Source organism: Phyllobates terribilis, unplaced genomic scaffold (genome assembly GCF_046119375.1).
Source record: "Phyllobates terribilis strain yellow unplaced genomic scaffold, ASM4611937v1 Scaffold_3__8_contigs__length_932513732, whole genome shotgun sequence".
In the NCBI taxonomy this organism is placed as follows: domain Eukaryota; kingdom Metazoa; phylum Chordata; class Amphibia; order Anura; family Dendrobatidae; genus Phyllobates; species Phyllobates terribilis.
In genome coordinates this window covers 283,980,630-283,998,187 of record NW_027362763.1, presented here as the reverse complement: position 1 = coordinate 283,998,187, position 17,558 = coordinate 283,980,630, and the positions used below count along the sequence as shown (strand labels likewise).

General features: G+C 43.5%; 1 protein-coding gene across 6 annotated transcripts in view; it reads left to right on the top strand.

Moving 5' to 3' along the window:
• ZBBX (zinc finger B-box domain containing) overlaps nt 1–17,558 on the top strand; it is a 308,041-nt gene that overhangs the window by 80,245 nt on the left and 210,238 nt on the right. For 3 of the 6 annotated variants that reach the window (XM_073674822.1, XM_073674821.1, XM_073674823.1), the window contains 2 exons: nt 2,368–2,475; nt 4,731–4,844. The exons of 1 other annotated variant lie outside the window; for it this stretch is intronic. In XM_073674822.1, the coding sequence (XP_073530923.1) occupies nt 2,411–2,475; nt 4,731–4,844 (179 nt within the window). In that variant the 5' untranslated portion in view covers nt 2,368–2,410. Of the gene's footprint in view, nt 1–2,367; nt 2,476–4,192; nt 4,576–4,730; nt 4,845–17,558 lie in introns of those variants that run through there. 2 more of the 6 variants (XM_073674824.1, XM_073674825.1) reach the window with 2 other exon arrangements.

Here is a 17,558-nt window from a genome sequence, read left to right as displayed (position 1 = left end):
TGGCAGGAAAAGTTGCATGCGGATTTTACATATTTTTTTCCTGCCAGGTAGAAGAGTGTTTCAAGCATTCTTCACATGCATTTCTGCATGCGGGTTATCAAGCGATTTTAGCATCACTTGGAAAGTGCTTGACAACTTGGTCACACTATATAAATCCATGCAACCGGCATGGATTTATATAGTGTGACCAAGTTAGTTGAAAAAAAGAATAAAAATGGTAAAAAAACAAAAAATGTTATACTCACCTTCTGATGGCCCCCGGTCTCCTTCTCCGATGCGTCCGGTCTCTTGTACGGCTCGCGGTGGTGTAAAAGGACCTTCCATGACGTCATTTAGTCATGTGACAGGTCCGTCGCGTGACCTGTCACATGACCAAATGACATCATGGATGGTCCTTTTACACCATCGCGAGCAGCCGGGGAGCCAGGACGCACCGTACAGGAGACCAGGAGCCATCAGAAGGTAAGTATAATGTATATTTTTTTATTTTAAATTCTTTTTTTAACAGGTACTATGGTACCCAGGTCTGGATGAGAGTCTCCTCTTCTCCAGACCTGGGTACCATCCACACATTGAATCGCTTAATATCCGCATGTGCACATGTAGTCATGCGGATATTATGCGATTCAATGCAAGTCAATGGCGGCAATTACGCCACGTTTCCGCAAAAATAATGGACATGCTGCAGATTTTTCCGCAATGATAATCCGCAGCGGAAATTTCCACAGCATGTGCATAGCACAAGCGGATTATCATTGGGGGCCATGGGGCACGTATTACCAAGCGTTTTTTAAGTGTTTTTGCTGAGGAAATTCCGCAGCAAAAACGCTTGAAAAACGCAAGTGGGCACACAGCTTTTCTCTGCTCTATGTAGAAACAGGAAGTCTCTTGTCCCTGCATGACTCATTCCCCTCTTCAACTCCTGACCCAGCTGCTTCCTTCTCTCCCCTGCCAGGGACTTTTGCAGTGACTCATGACTCATGCAGGGAAAAGACTTCTTGTTTCTACATAGAGCTTAGAATGATTCAGCTAGACAGTTTTTAATCAATTGATGTCATAGACCTAATGAAATAGAGCAGAATTAACTGGGCAAAAGGAGCAATTGTAAGTACACAGTGTCATATAATATGATGACTGCAATATATTAAAGAGGTTGTCCACCACTTTTTCATTGATGACCTATCCTTAGGATAGGTCAACAATTTCTGATTGGCCAGGGTCCAACACCCGGGACCCCCGCCGATCAGCTGTTATTGGTGTCAGTGGCCACCGGCTGGAAGTACTCACTTGCCGAGCTGCTCCGTCTTCTAGCAGTGTCCGAGGCTTGGTACTGCACATTTGCCTACTATTCAAATCAATAGGAGGTGACTGTGCAGTATCCTGCGGTCACTATCAGAAGACTTCCAGCTCCGCAAGCGAGTACTTCTGTCTGCGGCCGCCGCCACCGACAACGGCTGATTGGCAGGGGTGCCAGGTGTCGGACCCTAGCCAATCAGACAAGGATAGGTTATCAATGAAAAAGTGAAAAATTAGTGACCATCCTCTTTAAGAGTATAACAACTTTGAAGTGAGTGCATCTTTAATTGCCATAGACAAATCCTGTTGGAAAGGTTCCCACTGCCGCAGGGAATGCTTCAGGTACTAACTTGAAATTGCTATCACTGATACAGTATTTATCTAGGTGTACCATAGAAAATTCTTTATAATTAATTAAAGGGCACTCCTTCCACCGCAAGGACATTAGTCAAATCGGAGCAAGGCACAGTTGAATAAAGCAATCCACACTTCACAGGAAAATCAGGCATAATACTATTTATTATAATCTTTAGAGCATAATCCACATCGTCGGCCTACAAGATGTCAATGTGGCATAAGAATATCACTGTATTGTGTTGCCTATGCCTGCCTGCTTTGTGTGCAAGGGGTCATTGGGACACTATGGAGGCATTGATATGCCACTGGGGCTCTCAGAAGGTGTTTGTTTTAAGGGAGCACTCAGGGGGTATTATTACCCCAATTAGGGGTACAATAATTCCCAGGCACTCTGCTTTATGCTGCATGTACTCACCGCATAGTGTGTCTCCTTGTATGCCTCCATGCACCCTAGAAGGCTGGCCAGATAGCCATCAGATATCCATCGGTGTACAATGTAGACGTTGTGATATAATGTATGTGAGTTGCCGGCAATGCGAGTGTACAATCTGCCACCGTCAGTGTGTCAGTGCTTGCACAGTAGGACTGATGGGGAGAGATATTACCAGTCACTTGTGTCATGTGTAACCACCATTCACACAGGGGAATGGATTTCAATACTGTGTTGTATAGTAACCTACAGAGTTACAGCTATTCTTCTGTTCTTTTTGTCAGATTCCCTTTTCAGGCTCTGATAGAAGCGACTTCTGCAGCGAGTATGAGCAGTGATTTTGTTATAGTTCCTCCTGCAAAGAGTGGGAACTCTGTCAGATTAAAAGCCCGGTGAGTACAAAGCCTCAGATGATGTCCACTGTGCCGGGATTATAGGAAAATGAGGAGGTCTGACTATTCTGTTACACATTGAAGCGTGTGAAAGGTTGCGTGGGGCGCTATAAGAGGGCTGGGGAAGGCTGGAATCATACATGCAGTTTTTAGTGCAGCTTTGGTCTACGTTCCCATGATGAGCTTCTGGTGCTTGTTTTCTGTTGCAGAATTTTTGCACCTATTATTTAAATTAGGTTACTTTCATTTTTTTCATTGTGTTTTTGTGTGCGGTTTTTGTCTCTGCTTGGTGTGTCATGCTTTAAATAAAGTTGCTTTTTTTTATACTGTTTTTTTTGCTTTGACAAAACTTTAACATAGTTAGGTGCAGATTACATGCGTTTTTGATGCGTTTCCGCCGCAGAAATGCACTAAAAACAAATGTGCGTTTTTTTTCTGCAGATTTTCCGCATGTAATTCAAGCTTATGGGGAAAATCCGCACAGAAAATGCAGCGTACCCGCAAGAGAAATTGACATGCTGCAGAATTTGAAACACGCACTGCGGGTCAGTTTACACAGCCTTAAAAAGAAGCTCAGCGGGCAGGAGATTTCTATAAATCACATCTACTTTCATGGAATTGTAACGCGCACTAGAAACTCATCGTGGGCCCGCAGCTTCAGTGTGGATTTTAGGAGTGGATTCAAAAGGAATTGAAAATCTACTGAGAGAACTTATTCTGGCTAGATCACCCCTGGTTGTAGATCAAAAACTGCATAAAAACTGGCACCTCATACTGTTTGTGTGTTTTCGTTTTAAATAAGGGAAGAGGCGTCTATGTCCTGTAAGGCCACATTCACATTACGGTACTTAAAGGGGTTTTCCCACGAACAAAGGTTCATTTTAATCAATAGATCTTGGAATAATAATAACTTCCACAATTGGATGTGTTTAAATATAATGTTCCTGTGCTGAGATAATCTTAGAAATGTTCCCCTGTGTAATGGCTGTATCTGACCGTACAGGGACATGGTCTGATTATACCACATCTCCTGGGCAGTGGAGGAAGCAAAAGAGAATACAGACATTACAGCATGGGATCACAACTGATTCTTTTTGTGAGGTAAAACATTTCCCTGCCTACTTTTAAACAATGTTTTACTTCAAAGAAAGAATCAGCTGTAATCCCATGCTGTAATGTCTGTATACTCTTTTGCTTCCTCCACTGCCCAGGAGATGTGGTATGATCAGACCATGTCCCTGTACGGTCAGACACAGCCATTACACAGGACACAGCAGGGGCTAAGTTACGAGATTGGATCGCATTAAATTAAAGCCTATGTGGAATAATTTTATTTTTCTGCACTGCTCGTACAACTCTAATTCTGAAAATCTGATGGGACCTTTTGAAGCAAATTGCCATTGATTAGAATAGATCTCTTCTTGCAATGGATCTTTAGAATTTTGTGACTGATCTTATAATAGAAATCTCCTAGCTCTACCTCTGGGGTATAATCACTTTAGAGCCCTTTGAAATCAGTAGTGGACCATGACCAAAGACATCGCCAGACATACCAGAAGATAATTTTTCATGGATGAACCCTTTAAATTGATCAAAGAACAATCTCCTACAGCATCAAAATCCCACTTGTGCTTCCAAGACATTGCTGCCACCAGTGACTGCACAAACTGGGGGTACATCGTGTTTTTAATAAATGCATCTTCTTGTTCAGGCTGAGGAACGACGCCTTGTACAGTTTACCAGGACATTAATGACCCCATTCTGACAGTTATTGGGGACGTCATTGACTACAGGCAGTGGGTTTAAAGTTATCACCTATCCAACTGCAGGGACCCCAAAACTGGGTTCTGAAATGTCATGTTTGAACGGAGTTTAGGGTGCACATCCTTACCGCCGATCTATTTAGTGTGTATTAGACTATCAGAGTACAAAATGCACCAATACCGCCAAGGCAACTCAAAGCCTCATTATCGGGATCAGTGGGGGTCTCGGTGATCCCCAACAATCAGCAAGTCTTTCTCTTGGATAGCTGATATCTTGCAATGTTGAGAATGAACCTTTAATGATCTACAAAGATTATCACAACCTTTCATGGGAAAGGTAAAAACATGTCATTTGTTTTAATCATATTCAAGGCTGCGCAAAGTTGTAATGTTTCGGTTGAATTGTTGTCAAACATCTTACATTTGACATACCAACCATTCATTGGAATAGGATTTTCTGGCTCATCAGATAACACGGACTTGTTTGTTTAGGAATATTAGGGAGCTTCGTAAGGAAACATTGCAACTGGAAAGGCAAAATCAGGAAATGGAGCAGAAACTGAACCAATTGCGTCAAAGTATGAGTAGAGAGAAAGAAGAAAGAGAGTAAGTATATGACCATAGCTATAACAACATGGGGCATATTTGCCATCATTTATTATTTCATAAAAATTGTCCTCAATAATTTTATGTATGAATTCCTTGCCATTGATTACTACCTTCTGTCAGGGAAATATTGAAAACTTGGCATTATCATGCCCGGCTCACATATTTCCACAGATTATTAAACAGTTTGTGAAGCATTTTACAAATATTCTCAGCCTGGTCTCCATCACATCTATGCACTCTGGTCAATATGTATTATTGGCAGATGCAAAGATAATTCAAGCTAAATAAAAATAGCCACAAAATTAGCCAAACGTTAGTAAACCAGTTAGAACAATAGTCAAAGTTAGTTAACGAGAACCTGTCACCGCCTCCGCCTACCTCCTCTGTGAATGATAGGTCACTGCTGAGATTTCAGACAGAAGAGACTGTTCATTCACAGACCTGAGGCAGGCATAGGGCCGGGGAATCACAGATCGGAGGCAGGCGGAGGGGTCGAGGAATCACAGACTGGAGGCAGGCAGAGGGGCCGTGGAATCACAGATCAGAGGCAGGCGGAGGGGACAGGGAATCACAGACTGGAGGCAGGTGGAGGGGCCTGTGGAATCACAGATCGGAGGCAGGCGGAGGGGCCGTGAAATCACAGATCAGAGGCTGGCGGAGGGGCCGGGGAATCACAGCCCAGGGGTAGGCGGCGGGGTCGGGGAATCACAGACCGGAGGCAGGTGGAGGGGCCGGGGAATCACAGACTGGAGGCAGGTGGAGGGGCCTGTGGAATCACAGACCGAAGGCAGGCGGAGAGGCCGGGGAATCATAGACCGGAGGCAGGCAGAGGGGCCGGGAAATCACAGACCGGAGGCAGGCGGAGAGGCCGGGGAATCATAGACTGGAGGCAGGCGGAAGGGCCGGGAAATCACAGACCGGAGGCAGGTGGAGGGGCTGGGGAATCAGACCGGAGGCAGGCGGAGAGGCCGGGGAATCACAGACCGGAGGCAGCGGAGGGGCCGGGGAATCGCAGACTAAAGGCAGGTGGTGGGGATGAAGAATCACAAACTAGAGGCAGGCGCAGGTGCCGGGGAGTCACAGACTACAGGCAGGCGGAGGGGCCGGGGAACCACAGTCTATAGGCAGGCTGAGGGGCTGGGGAATCACAGACTCTAGGCAGACGGAGGCGCCTGGGAATCACAGACAAGAAGCAGGCGGAGAGGCCAGGGAATCACAGTCCATAGGCAGGTTGAGGGGCTGGGGAATCACAAAATAGAGGCAGGCGGAGGGGCCAAGGAATCACAGACTAGAGGCTGGTGGAGGCACCAGGAAATCACAGACTAGAGGCAGACAAAGGGGCCTGGGAATCACAGACTAGAGGCACGTGGAGGGACTGGGGATTCACAGACTAGACACAGGCGGAGAGGCCGGGGAATCACAGACTAGAGGCTGGCGGAGGCATCGGGGAATCACATACTAGAGGCTGGCGGAGGCATCGGGGAATCACATACTATAGGCTGGCTTAGTCACCGGGGAATCACAGACTGGGAGGAGAAGACCCAGTGCACAGTCCAGCCACTGTTCACCGAAAACTAATTAGCCGAAAGCTTCAAATGGTGATTAAATAAGAACCACGAAGCGTATTTCTTCACCAAATGTATCTATATAATCAGTATTACATCGCCATTATAGCCGTGTGTTTACATTACAAAATCATGCTGACATGTTCCCTTTATTTGAGATGTTTTAAATCCTGGACTATTAGGCCACGTGCACACGTTGAGTGTTTGGGGAGATTTTAACCTCAGTATTTGTAAACCAAAATCATGAGTGGGTAAAAAAATGCAGAAGTGGCTCACTAAATACTCAATGTGTGCACATGGCCTTACACTTTTCTAAGCTGCAGCAAAAGACATTTTTGCTAAACTTACATGAGGATTTGCATTGTAATGTACTTTTAAAAGGAGCTTTTTAGAAACTAATGATAAACTATAGGTGATCTGTGGCCACACTTGGGTGATAACTTTATCGGCCCTCGATTCATCAAGACCAGCGTTTTGCACGCCAATCTAGATGAAGGATGTGCTGGTGTAAAATGTTCCAAATTCATTAAGAATAAGAAATTAATTCCAGTAAGGAGGAGATTAGATAACATTTCAGTCATAATTTATGCCTCTTTGTTGACATAAAATGTGATGAATTTGTTGACTAAGCTTTGACCAGTTTTCAAAACATTTCAAAAAGATGTTGGAACTGACCAGAAGTGACAAAAATGCAAAAAGTCTCAACATTTTTGTGCAAGGATGAGTTGCTCTAAACCTTTGTGACATTTCAAGCAATGTTATGCTTAAAGTGAATACTTAATAGTATTACTTGATGAACTGAGACCACAATGCTTAGTTCATATTACAATTTAGGTCTGGGCAAGAAGCTTTCCTGAACATATTAGACTATCTGTTTGACTCCCTTCTGTGTGTTTCTGAGAGTTTATATCATCGAGCAGTTTGTATTTTCATTGCCATTTTATACCGCATTGCTCCTCTGGGCACTATGCGTTGTTCTCTATGGTGGCAAGAACAAAAACTTGGCTTAAATCTTACAAAAAAAAAAACACAAGGAAAAACAAAATCAACTCTTAATATTAAAATAAATAATGTTTATAAATTATAGTTTGCAAATGTAGATTTTGGAAGCTTTTACCAATATTGGTACATTTAAAAAAAAAAAAAAAAAACAAATTCAGGAGTGTGAGCAGGACCAAGTCGCAGTCTGATTGCCACCCTTAGTCTATGTGCCCATGATGCAGAAATGCTCCGGATTTTTTCCTAAGCGTTTCTGCATCTCCCTGGCCGAAAAAACATATGCGGATTGTACATGCGTTCTTCACATGCATTTCCACATGCGGGTTGACAAGCGCTTTCCAGGCGATTTTAGCATCACTTGGAAAGTGCTTGACAACTTGGTCACACTATATAAATCCATGCAAACGGCATGGATTTATATACTGTGACCGAAAGAATGGTAAAAAATAAAAAATAAATATTATACTTACCTTCCGATGGCCCCCGGTGTCTTTATCCGATGCGTCCTGGCTTGCCGGCAGCTCGCGGTACACTAAAGGACCTGCCGACGTCAGCAGAAAGACAGACACAAAATGAACATATACTCTGCTGTAAGTAGATAAGTAAAAGCAATAGTGCATATAAATAATATAGGATTCTTAGTAAACACCGTTTTTGATAAAAAAAAGCATAAAAGCCATCTCACCAGCGTCAAGGTGTACCCAAATTGGGATGGTCCTAACCTCTAGTATTAAAACCTTACCATGTGTCAAAGTGACGTCAATGAATAAGGGCTGAGCAGGACCGGGTCCCGAATATGGATACCTAGTATCCATATAAGATATATAAATGTAATGTCCAGCTCAAAGAAAGGGGAGCTACACACTTACCTGCACTAAGTGCCGAAACATGAAGCTTAACTGAAAAAAAATGAACTGGACTATTTGTTGGTATGCATGCAAAATAGGAGCATGTTCACACTGGCCATTAAACAAACAAAACCTAAGAGAGAAACAAAATGAACATATACCCTATTGTAATTAAATATGTAAAGCAATAGTGCATATAAATAACATAGGGCACTTAGTAAACCCTGTTTTTGATTTAAAAAAAAAAAGTGTAAAAGCCATCCCACCAGCATCAAGGTGTACCCAAATCAGGATGGCCCTAATCTCTAGTATTAAAACCTTACCAAGTGATGTCAGTGTGAATAATTACCGAGCTGGACCGGGTCCCGAATATGGATACCCAGCAAATTGGAAGCTATATAAATGCAATGTCCAACTCATTTGTTTTGGTTAAGTTTCAGGTTTCTGCATTTATTGCAGGTAAGGGTGTGGCCTCTCTTCTTTTGAGCTGGACTTTATATAGCTTCCCATTTGCTGAGTATCCATATTCGGGACTCGGTCCTGCTCTGCCATTATTCACATTGACATCACTTTGACATATGGTAAGCTTGTAATACTAGAGGTTAGGACTAGAAATGAGCGATCCTGAACTTAAATCTCTGCTAAACTCTGAGCACTGACTTCTACTGTAAGTAAGTTTTAATATTCGGACATCTGGGGGAAGTCCGGGAGGAGGGAGAGAAAACTTTGGACTAAAGTTTGGGTCGGGTACCAGAACCCAAAATTCCACAGGCCTGCTCATCCCTAGTTAGGACCATCACAATTTGGGTACACCTTGATTCTGGTGGGATGGCTTTTATGCTTTTTTTGATCAAAAAACTTGTTTACGAAGTACCCTATGTTATTTATATGCACTATGCTGTTACGATGCCGGGTGGTGGAACCACTGTGCCATGGTACAAGTAGGCACCAGAGGGGTGTATCTAGGGCCTCACTCGGACTGACCTTGGCTATACGGAGGCTTAGTCGACTCCGTGAACCAAGGAAGGACCAGGAAGGTGGACCAGGTGCTACTCCGGGACCGACCTCGTGTGAGAGTAGGTGACTCCCACGGGATGGATGCCAAGCGCTGACTGGCACGGCAGATAGGCATGTTTGGTAGGCGGGCACGGCTGGTAGGTAGGCAGGCTGGCGGGCACGGCTGGTAGACAGGCTGGCGGGCACCACTGATAGAAGACTGGCGGGCAGCACTGGGACCTGAGAACTAACAAGAGTTAAAGCAACAAACTTAAAATGTTGCTCACGCACCTCCATCTTGGGGGAGGTGCCTTAAGTAGTGGATTTCCTCTGGCTATTGGCCGGGGACATCTTAGGGCTGCGCGCGTGGCCCCTCTTAGAAACAGGGAGCGTGCGCGCCCTAAGCACAGTGCCCAGGGATCTGCACGCGGTGGGAAGCAGGAAGAGGAGCGGCGCATACAGGACCCGGGCGATGGCGGTAAGGGGGTCGTCTTCTCTGCCGGGGGCGAGAGGCAGAAGCGCCAGTGCTACAGTACCCCCCTTTATGCCCCCTCTTCTTGAAGCCCGCAAGGAAGTTCTCTAGGAGAAGAGAAGCGTGGATGTTCTCCCTGGGTTCCCAGGATCTCTACGCAGGACCAAACCCTTTCCAATACACAAAGAAAAAGGTTTTTCCTCTTACCCTCTTGGTAGCCAGAATGGTCTCTACCTCAAAAACATCCTCGGCGGAGACTGGAGCCGGAGTGGTACCTGGATCATCAGAGAAAGGATTGAGGATGACAGGCTTGAGGAGAGACACATGAAAGGAATTAGGGATCCATCTGTAACGAGGCAGGGAGTTTCAGTTTGTACTCCACAGAATTAATTTGTCTCAGAATCTCGAAAGGGCCGAAGTACTGCGGACCCAACTTGTATGAAGGTATATTGAGACGAACATACTTGGATGATAACCAAACCTTGTTCCCCGGACGGAATAAAGGCGGGTCCAGTCGTCTCTTGTCTGCATGTTTCTTCATCCCCTCACAGGACTGCAGTAACGCAGACTTTGTGTCCTCCCAGATCTCAGAAAAGTTCTTAACAAGAGACTCCGCAGCTGGATTGTCCACAGAAGTAAAAACCGGAACTGGAATATTGGGATGCTGAGCATATACCACAAAAAATGGAGATTTGACTGAGGATTCGCACACATGGTTACTGTAGGAAAATTCTGCCCAAGGCAGGAGTACCACCCAGTTGCTATGGTGGGCGTTGACAAAGTGCCAAAGAAAGCTAGTGAGGATCTGATTGATTTGCTCAACCTGACCATTAGACTGTGGATGATAAGCCGTTGAGCAGACTGCAAATAGGCAAGATTCTTATGGTCTGTGAAGATGACCACCGGAAGCTAGGCCCCCTCTAGTAAGAATCGCCATTCTTCACTTCTAGTTTAATGGCAAGCAGTTCCCGATCTCCAATGGAGTAATTGCGCTTTGAGGGAGAGAAAATCTTGGAAAAGAAGCCACAAGTCACCATTCTACCGGACGAGGATTTCTAGGTGAGAACTGCTCTGGCCCCTGAGGAAGAAGCATCCACCTCCAGGAAAAACCTGCTTGTTGCCATCAGGACAATGCAGCACCAGAGCTGAAGAGAATGCCTGTTTCAAAGACACGAAGGCTTTTTCCGTCTCAGGAGTCCATTCCTTCGAATTGACCCATTTGCGCATCAGGGCTGAGATGGGAGTAGTCCGGGAAGAGAAACAGGCAATAATTTGTGAATCCAAGAAACCGCTGAATAGCCTTCAGTGACTTATTCATACCAAGTTTAAGAGCGGTCTTCTCTCGAAACGTGTCTGGTAGCGCATCCCTCCTTGGTGCCCTTGTGTTTCCCTTCTAGTATTGTTCTTCCACCAGCTGGAGTTACATTATCGTCATTTGGATATTTTTAAAAAATTCTAAATAAATGACATTTGTTTTTACTATTGTAGTCTGTGGAGCTGGATCATCGTCTTTCCTATTACACATCAGGAGAGAACACCAGGATATCATCCAGGTACACCACCACGCATGTGTAGAGAAGATCTCGGAAGATGTCATTCACAAGCTCTTGAAAGACTGCTGGTGCGTTGCAGAGACCGAAGGGCATCACGCGGTACCCGTAGTGACCAACCCGAGTGTTGAATGCCGTCTTCCACTCGTCGCCCTGGCGAATCTGGATCAGATTGTATGCGCCACGGAGATCGAGCTTAGTAAATATTTTTGCGCCTTTAATGCAATCAAACAACTTGGAGATAAAAGGTAGAGGATACTTATTTTTTAATGTGATTTTATTTAGTCCCCTATAGTCGATACAAGGGCGAAGAGAACTGTCCTTCTTCTTGACAAAGAAGAATCCTGCTCCAGACAGAGAGGTGGATTTCTGGATAAATCCTCTAGTAAGATTCTCCTCAATGTATTCGGACATGGCATGGGTCTCGGCCAACGACAGGGGGTAGATACGACCATGGGAGGTGAGGCACCAGGAATGAGGTCGATGGGACAATCATACTGCTTATGAGGAGGTAGTGTGTCAGCCTCTTTCTTGTTAAAGACATCAGCAAATGACCAGTAGGGTGCCGGCAAGCCGGGTAGATTAGCTGGGGTGGACGGAGGTCGAGAAGGACGAACAGAAACGAGGCAGGTTTTGTGGAGAGGGACAAAAGCGCACACAAAATAGGGCAATACCGTCTGGCAAGGGGTAGGTATAATCAATGGTAGCACTCACCTAAAGGTGTTGTGTGCAGGCACAACACCTATAAATGCATCAAAAGCCACTGCTGCTGCCCGTGGCTGGAGAAAATGGTTCTTCCAGAGGTAATGGCAAAAGTTGGAAGCTGGCACGTTTAGGCGGGCTGCGCTGCGGGAATGAAGAGGCTTGGGATTCCAAGACGGTTTTTATTAATACCAACGCGTTTCTGCGTCGGACTGGCGCCTTTCTCAAGGTATAAAAACCAAATGAACAGGACACAACAACTGAGGGCTTTAAGTAGGAGAAAATGGCTCCAAAAAGCATAAGGAACGCCCCTGAAAGGGGAGGGGGAGGAAGTGAGGAGAAAGGAAAAAAAAAAGGGTGTTGACACAAGGCACAAGGGAGGTAAAGTGGTTAATAAAGCAGAGAAGAAATAAATAAATAAATAGAGAAGGGGTGCAGGGAACAAAGTTAAACCTTGATCGAGCAGATTGATATGTAAAATAAAAAAAACAAAAAACAAAAGGTGATAAAAAGATATGAATTGTGAGGGAAGATAAACATAAAGAGTAATTAAAAAATACAAGAAAGTGGGACACCCGAGATTAGATCTTGTCTCACAGTGGGATAGATTTAACCAAAGTCAGGAGATTTAGGTGTGTGGCCTTTATCCAGGGTGAAACTGAGAAGAGAAAAGGAAAAAAAAACAACCACAACTCGGCTTGTGTTCAGAGGAGGTGCTCCAGAGTTTCAGCATGGGGTTATAGTGAAGCCTGTGTGCAAAATAAAGTTAGTGCAAATGTGGTGAAAGTAAATAAAATATAAAAGTACAAGAAGATATATATAGTGAAAATTGCAACAAAACAGCTCAATATCAAAAAGTTATATAGAATTAGCATATAAAGTAACAATATAAAATATATAAAAATATATAAAAATAAGGCCACTCTAAATTTCTGTGATAAGTTGTGTACCCTCATAAAACCAAAGAGAATCTGCACTGGTAAGCATAAATAAAATAAAAACGACACTTAGAGTATACAATATGATAATAACTTAAAAATATTATGTGTAAAAATATTAAAATACATAAAAAAAAGGCTCTAATAAAAATAATAATCCATAGACTTGCCAACCTCATATAAAAACTTCTGTGATCTCATTAAGTCCATGAGGCTTTAAGGTATTCAACCTATAGATCTAATAAATTTCCTTCTTTTTGAGGATCTCCATCCGGTTAGGGGCTTCAGGGGGAATAAACTCAATTGGGACAATAGAAATACATGCAGTGTATTTGCCATGTTCATTGGCACAATGTCTGGAGAGACCATGATAAATAAAGCCTTTGGCTATGTTAGCTCTTTGTGAATTGAGCCTTTTATGTAAAGTTTGCTTTGTCCTACCAACATACTGCAGGCCACATTTACACTCAATAAGGTAGATTATGAATTGAGTCTGACAGGTCATATAAGTTTTTAAAGGGAAGGTTTCTCCTGTTTTACTTGACCAGAAAAATTGTGTATTGTGCAAAATGCATTTGCAGCACAGACATTTTTTTGCTTTGCATTTAAAGCTGCCAGGGGGCTGCATGTTCAAGGTCTGCTGTGTCAAGGTACTTCCAATGGTCTTCAGGCGACTTGGAGCTATTAGATTTCTCAAAGAGGGCGCCCATCTGAAAGTAACCTGTGGTTGATCAGAGATAAGGGGGCCCAGTATAGGGTCTTTTTGTAAAATGTGTCAATGGTTTTGTAGCACTTTCCTTAGAGGGAAATGAGCTGAATTAAAAGTAGTTATAAAATTGCTTGCAAACTCATTTGTTCCCTTTTTATTGTCCTGGGATCTGGGTTCCAAACATTGTTGCTGTGTGAGCCCCCTGGTCCTTTGGTAGGCACGCTTGATTAAGCTTTTAGGGTAGCATTGGTTAGTGAATCGCTCCCTAAGAGTATCAGCTTGTTGATCAAAGTCACATAAATTACTGCAATTGTGCCTAATCCGTCGATATTGGTTGTAAGGAATGTTTGTTAGCCATTTCTTGTGGTAACTACTAGAGAAATGGATGCAACCATTCATATCTACTTCCTTAAAATGAGTTTTGGTGATGATGGAGTTCCCCTGATGGGAGATGTTTAAATCCCAAAAAATAATGGAATCCTTGCCAATAGTCGGGGTGAATGAAATGCCCCAATTATTTGAATTTAATCCCTCTATAAAGTGGGAAATGTCATTTGAGTTACCTTTCCATATAAAAAAAGGTCATCAATGTATCTTTTATAGACCAAAATATTTGTAAAATATTTAGATTGGCAGATGTGTAGGTCTTCAAATGCCCCCATAAATGTTGGCATAGCTTGGGGCTACCCTTGTCCCCATTGCAGTGCCACTTTTTTGATGGTAAACTTTATCCTGAAAAAGAAAATAGTTGTTGCATAAAATGATCTCAAGGCTTTCAAGGATGAAGGCTCTTTGTTCTTCACTTATTTTTTGGTCTGTTTCTAGAAATTGGTTGGTACACTGTAGGCCAATACTGTGTTTGATGTTAGTGTAAAGTGCTGAGACATCTAAAGTAAGAAATATGAATGATTCTTCCCAATGAACTTCCTGTAAAATTCTTATAAGATGGGCAGAGTCTTGTAGATGGCTTGGCAAATTTTTAACATATGTCTGTAAGATATTGTCTAAATAATACGATAAATTGCTAGTGAGGGATCCAATTCCTGAAATGATAGGGCGGCCGGGGGGATTTGTTAAAGACTTGTGAACCTTTGGTAAATGATAAAGGAATGGCTTGCTGGGGTCTGTAATGGTGAGGAACTTTTTTTCCTTTTTATTTAATATGCCTTTGTCAAAGGCTGTACGGATAAGATTGGTATAATTCACTTGAATAGATGGAAAAGGATCTGAGGGTATCATGGAGTAGTGGTCAGGACTGGATAACAAATTATATGCTTCTTTCAAGTAGTCATTTCGATTCTGTATAACGATCCCGCCCCCCCTTGTCAGCTGGTCTAATGACATTTTTTCTATTTCTTTTGAGAGATAATATGGCCTATTTTTCTTTTGAGGTAAAGTTGTGTTTAAGATTCCTGGATGTACAGTACAGACCAAAAGTTTGGAAAATGGTTTTCACTTCACAGGTGTGCCCTGTCAGGTTTAATAAGTGGGATTTCTTGCCTTATAAATGGGGTTGGGACCATCAGTTGTGTTGTGCAGAAGTCTGGTGGATACACAGCTGATAGTCCTACTGAATAGACTGTTAGAATTTGTATTATGGCAAGAAAAAAGCAGCTAAGTAAAGAAAAACGAGTGGCCATCATTACTTTAAGAAATGAAGGTCAGTCAGTGCGAAAAATTGGGAAAACTTTGAAAGTGTCCCCAAGTGCAGTTGCAAAAACCATCAAGCGCTACAAAGAAACTGGCTCACATGAGGACCGCCCCAGGAAAGGAAGACCAAGAGTCACCTCTGCTTCTGAGGATAAGTTTATCCGATTTAACTGCAGCTCAGACTAGAGACCAGGTCAATGCCACACAGAGTTCTAGCAGAAGACACATCTCTTCAACAACTGTTAAGAGGAGACTTTGTGCAGCAGGCTTTCATGGTAAAATAGCTGCTAGGAAACCACTGCTAAGGACAGGCAACAAGCAGAAGAGACTTGTTTGAGCTAAAGAACACAAGGAATGGACATTAGACCAGTGGAAATCTGTGCTTTGGTCTGATGAGTCCAAATTTGAGATCTTTGGTTCCAACCACCGTGTCTTTGTGCGACGCAGAAAAGGTGAACGGATGGACTCTACATGCCTGGTTCCCACCGTGAATCATGGAGGAGGAGGTGTGATGGTGTGGGGGTGCTTTGCTGGTGACACTGTTGGGGATTTATTCAAAATTGAAGGCATACTGAACCAGCATGGCTACCACAGCATCTTGCAGCTGCATGCTATTCCATCCGGTTTGCGTTTAGTTGGACCATCATTTATTTTTCAACAGGACAATGACCCCAAACACACCTCCAGGCTGTGTAAGGGCTATTTGTCCAATAAAAAAAGTGATGGGGTGCTACTCCAGATGACCTGGCCTCCACAGTCACCAGACCTGAACCCAATTGAGATGGTTTGGGGTGAGCTGGTCCGCAGAGTGAAGGCAAAAGGGCCAACAAGTGCTAAGCATCTCTAGGAACTCCTTCAAGATTGTTGGAAGACCATTTCCGGTGACTACCTCTTGAAGCTCATCAAGAAAATGCTAAGAGTGTACAAAGCAGTCATCAAAGCAAAAGGTGGCTACTTTGAAGAACCTAGAATCTAAGACATATTTTCAGTTGTTTCACACTTTTTTGTTAAGTATATAATTCCACATGTGTTAATTCATAGTTTTGATGCCTTCAGTGTGAATGTACAATTTTCATAGTCATGAAAATACAGAAAAATCTTTAAATGAGAAGGTGTGTCCAAACTTTTGGTCTGTACTGTACCTTTATTAATGTTTTTAAAATCATGGAGAACTAGGTCAAGAAAAGTGGTAAGGAAATGTCCTTGGTTCTCCAATAGATAGAAGTTAGATTTTGGATGTACGTCTACATGGAAACCTGATGTTGAATCATTAGGTTGGGATGGTTTATTTTGGTTTAACTGGAAATGTCTTTTGAGGGTTAATTTTCGGACAAAAGAGTGTAGGTTCAAAAAAATGTGAAATTGTCAGGTTCATTGGGTGGACAAAATGAAAGCCCTTTGGATAAAATTGCAGATTCCGCTGTTGTAAGTTGATAGTCTGATAAGTTAAAGACATTAGTAGGGTTAGATTGTTCACGTAGGCTGTCAGTTGCTCTGATGTGATTTTGCCATGCAGGTTTTGTGACACTCCTGAGCTCAGCGGAGCACCTCTCCCGAACTCCAATTCAAGACTGGCTCGTGTCTCTGTAGCCAAGGCAGTCCTAGCAGCAAGGGATATAATAATATTATAATAATTTTATTTATATAGCACGAACATATTCTGCAGCACTGTACAATTGAAGGGATAAGAGAGGCCAGACAGCACATAGAAGGAGATTTTCTCTGAGTGTAGCATTCTAATCTGGAGAACTACGGGCTCGGTGACGAGCAAGATGGACTCTTAAAGGGGCCTCCCATCCACCGAGGAAACCGCCAACGGATCTGGGAGACGTTGGATAGGGATCTGATACCTCTCCACAATGGCTTGTTGGATGAGATTCCCAGCAGCACCGAAATCCAGATAAGCAGTCTCAAGAAACGGATTTTGGCACAGAAAAACCGATACAGACAGAGTCAGGGATGGAGAGGAAGAATTCTTGCCCAGGACGACCTCTCCAAGTGATCCTAGGCACTGCAGTTTCCCTTTCTCTCTGGACAGGAGCAGATTACATGCTCTGAACTGCCACAATAAAAGCATCTTCCCTCAGCGCAGCGGACCTACTGGCGAGCCTTGACCATTGTCACCTGGTCTACCTGCATGGATTCAGGAGTGGATGCCGAGCCAGAGGCTTGTTGCGAGACCGGCCTTTCGAAGGTGGGTGCAAGGCATAGAGGTCTTTTCTCACGGATCACTTCCTTTGAACACTCCTGGAACCTGATGTCGATCCGTGTGGCCAGAGACA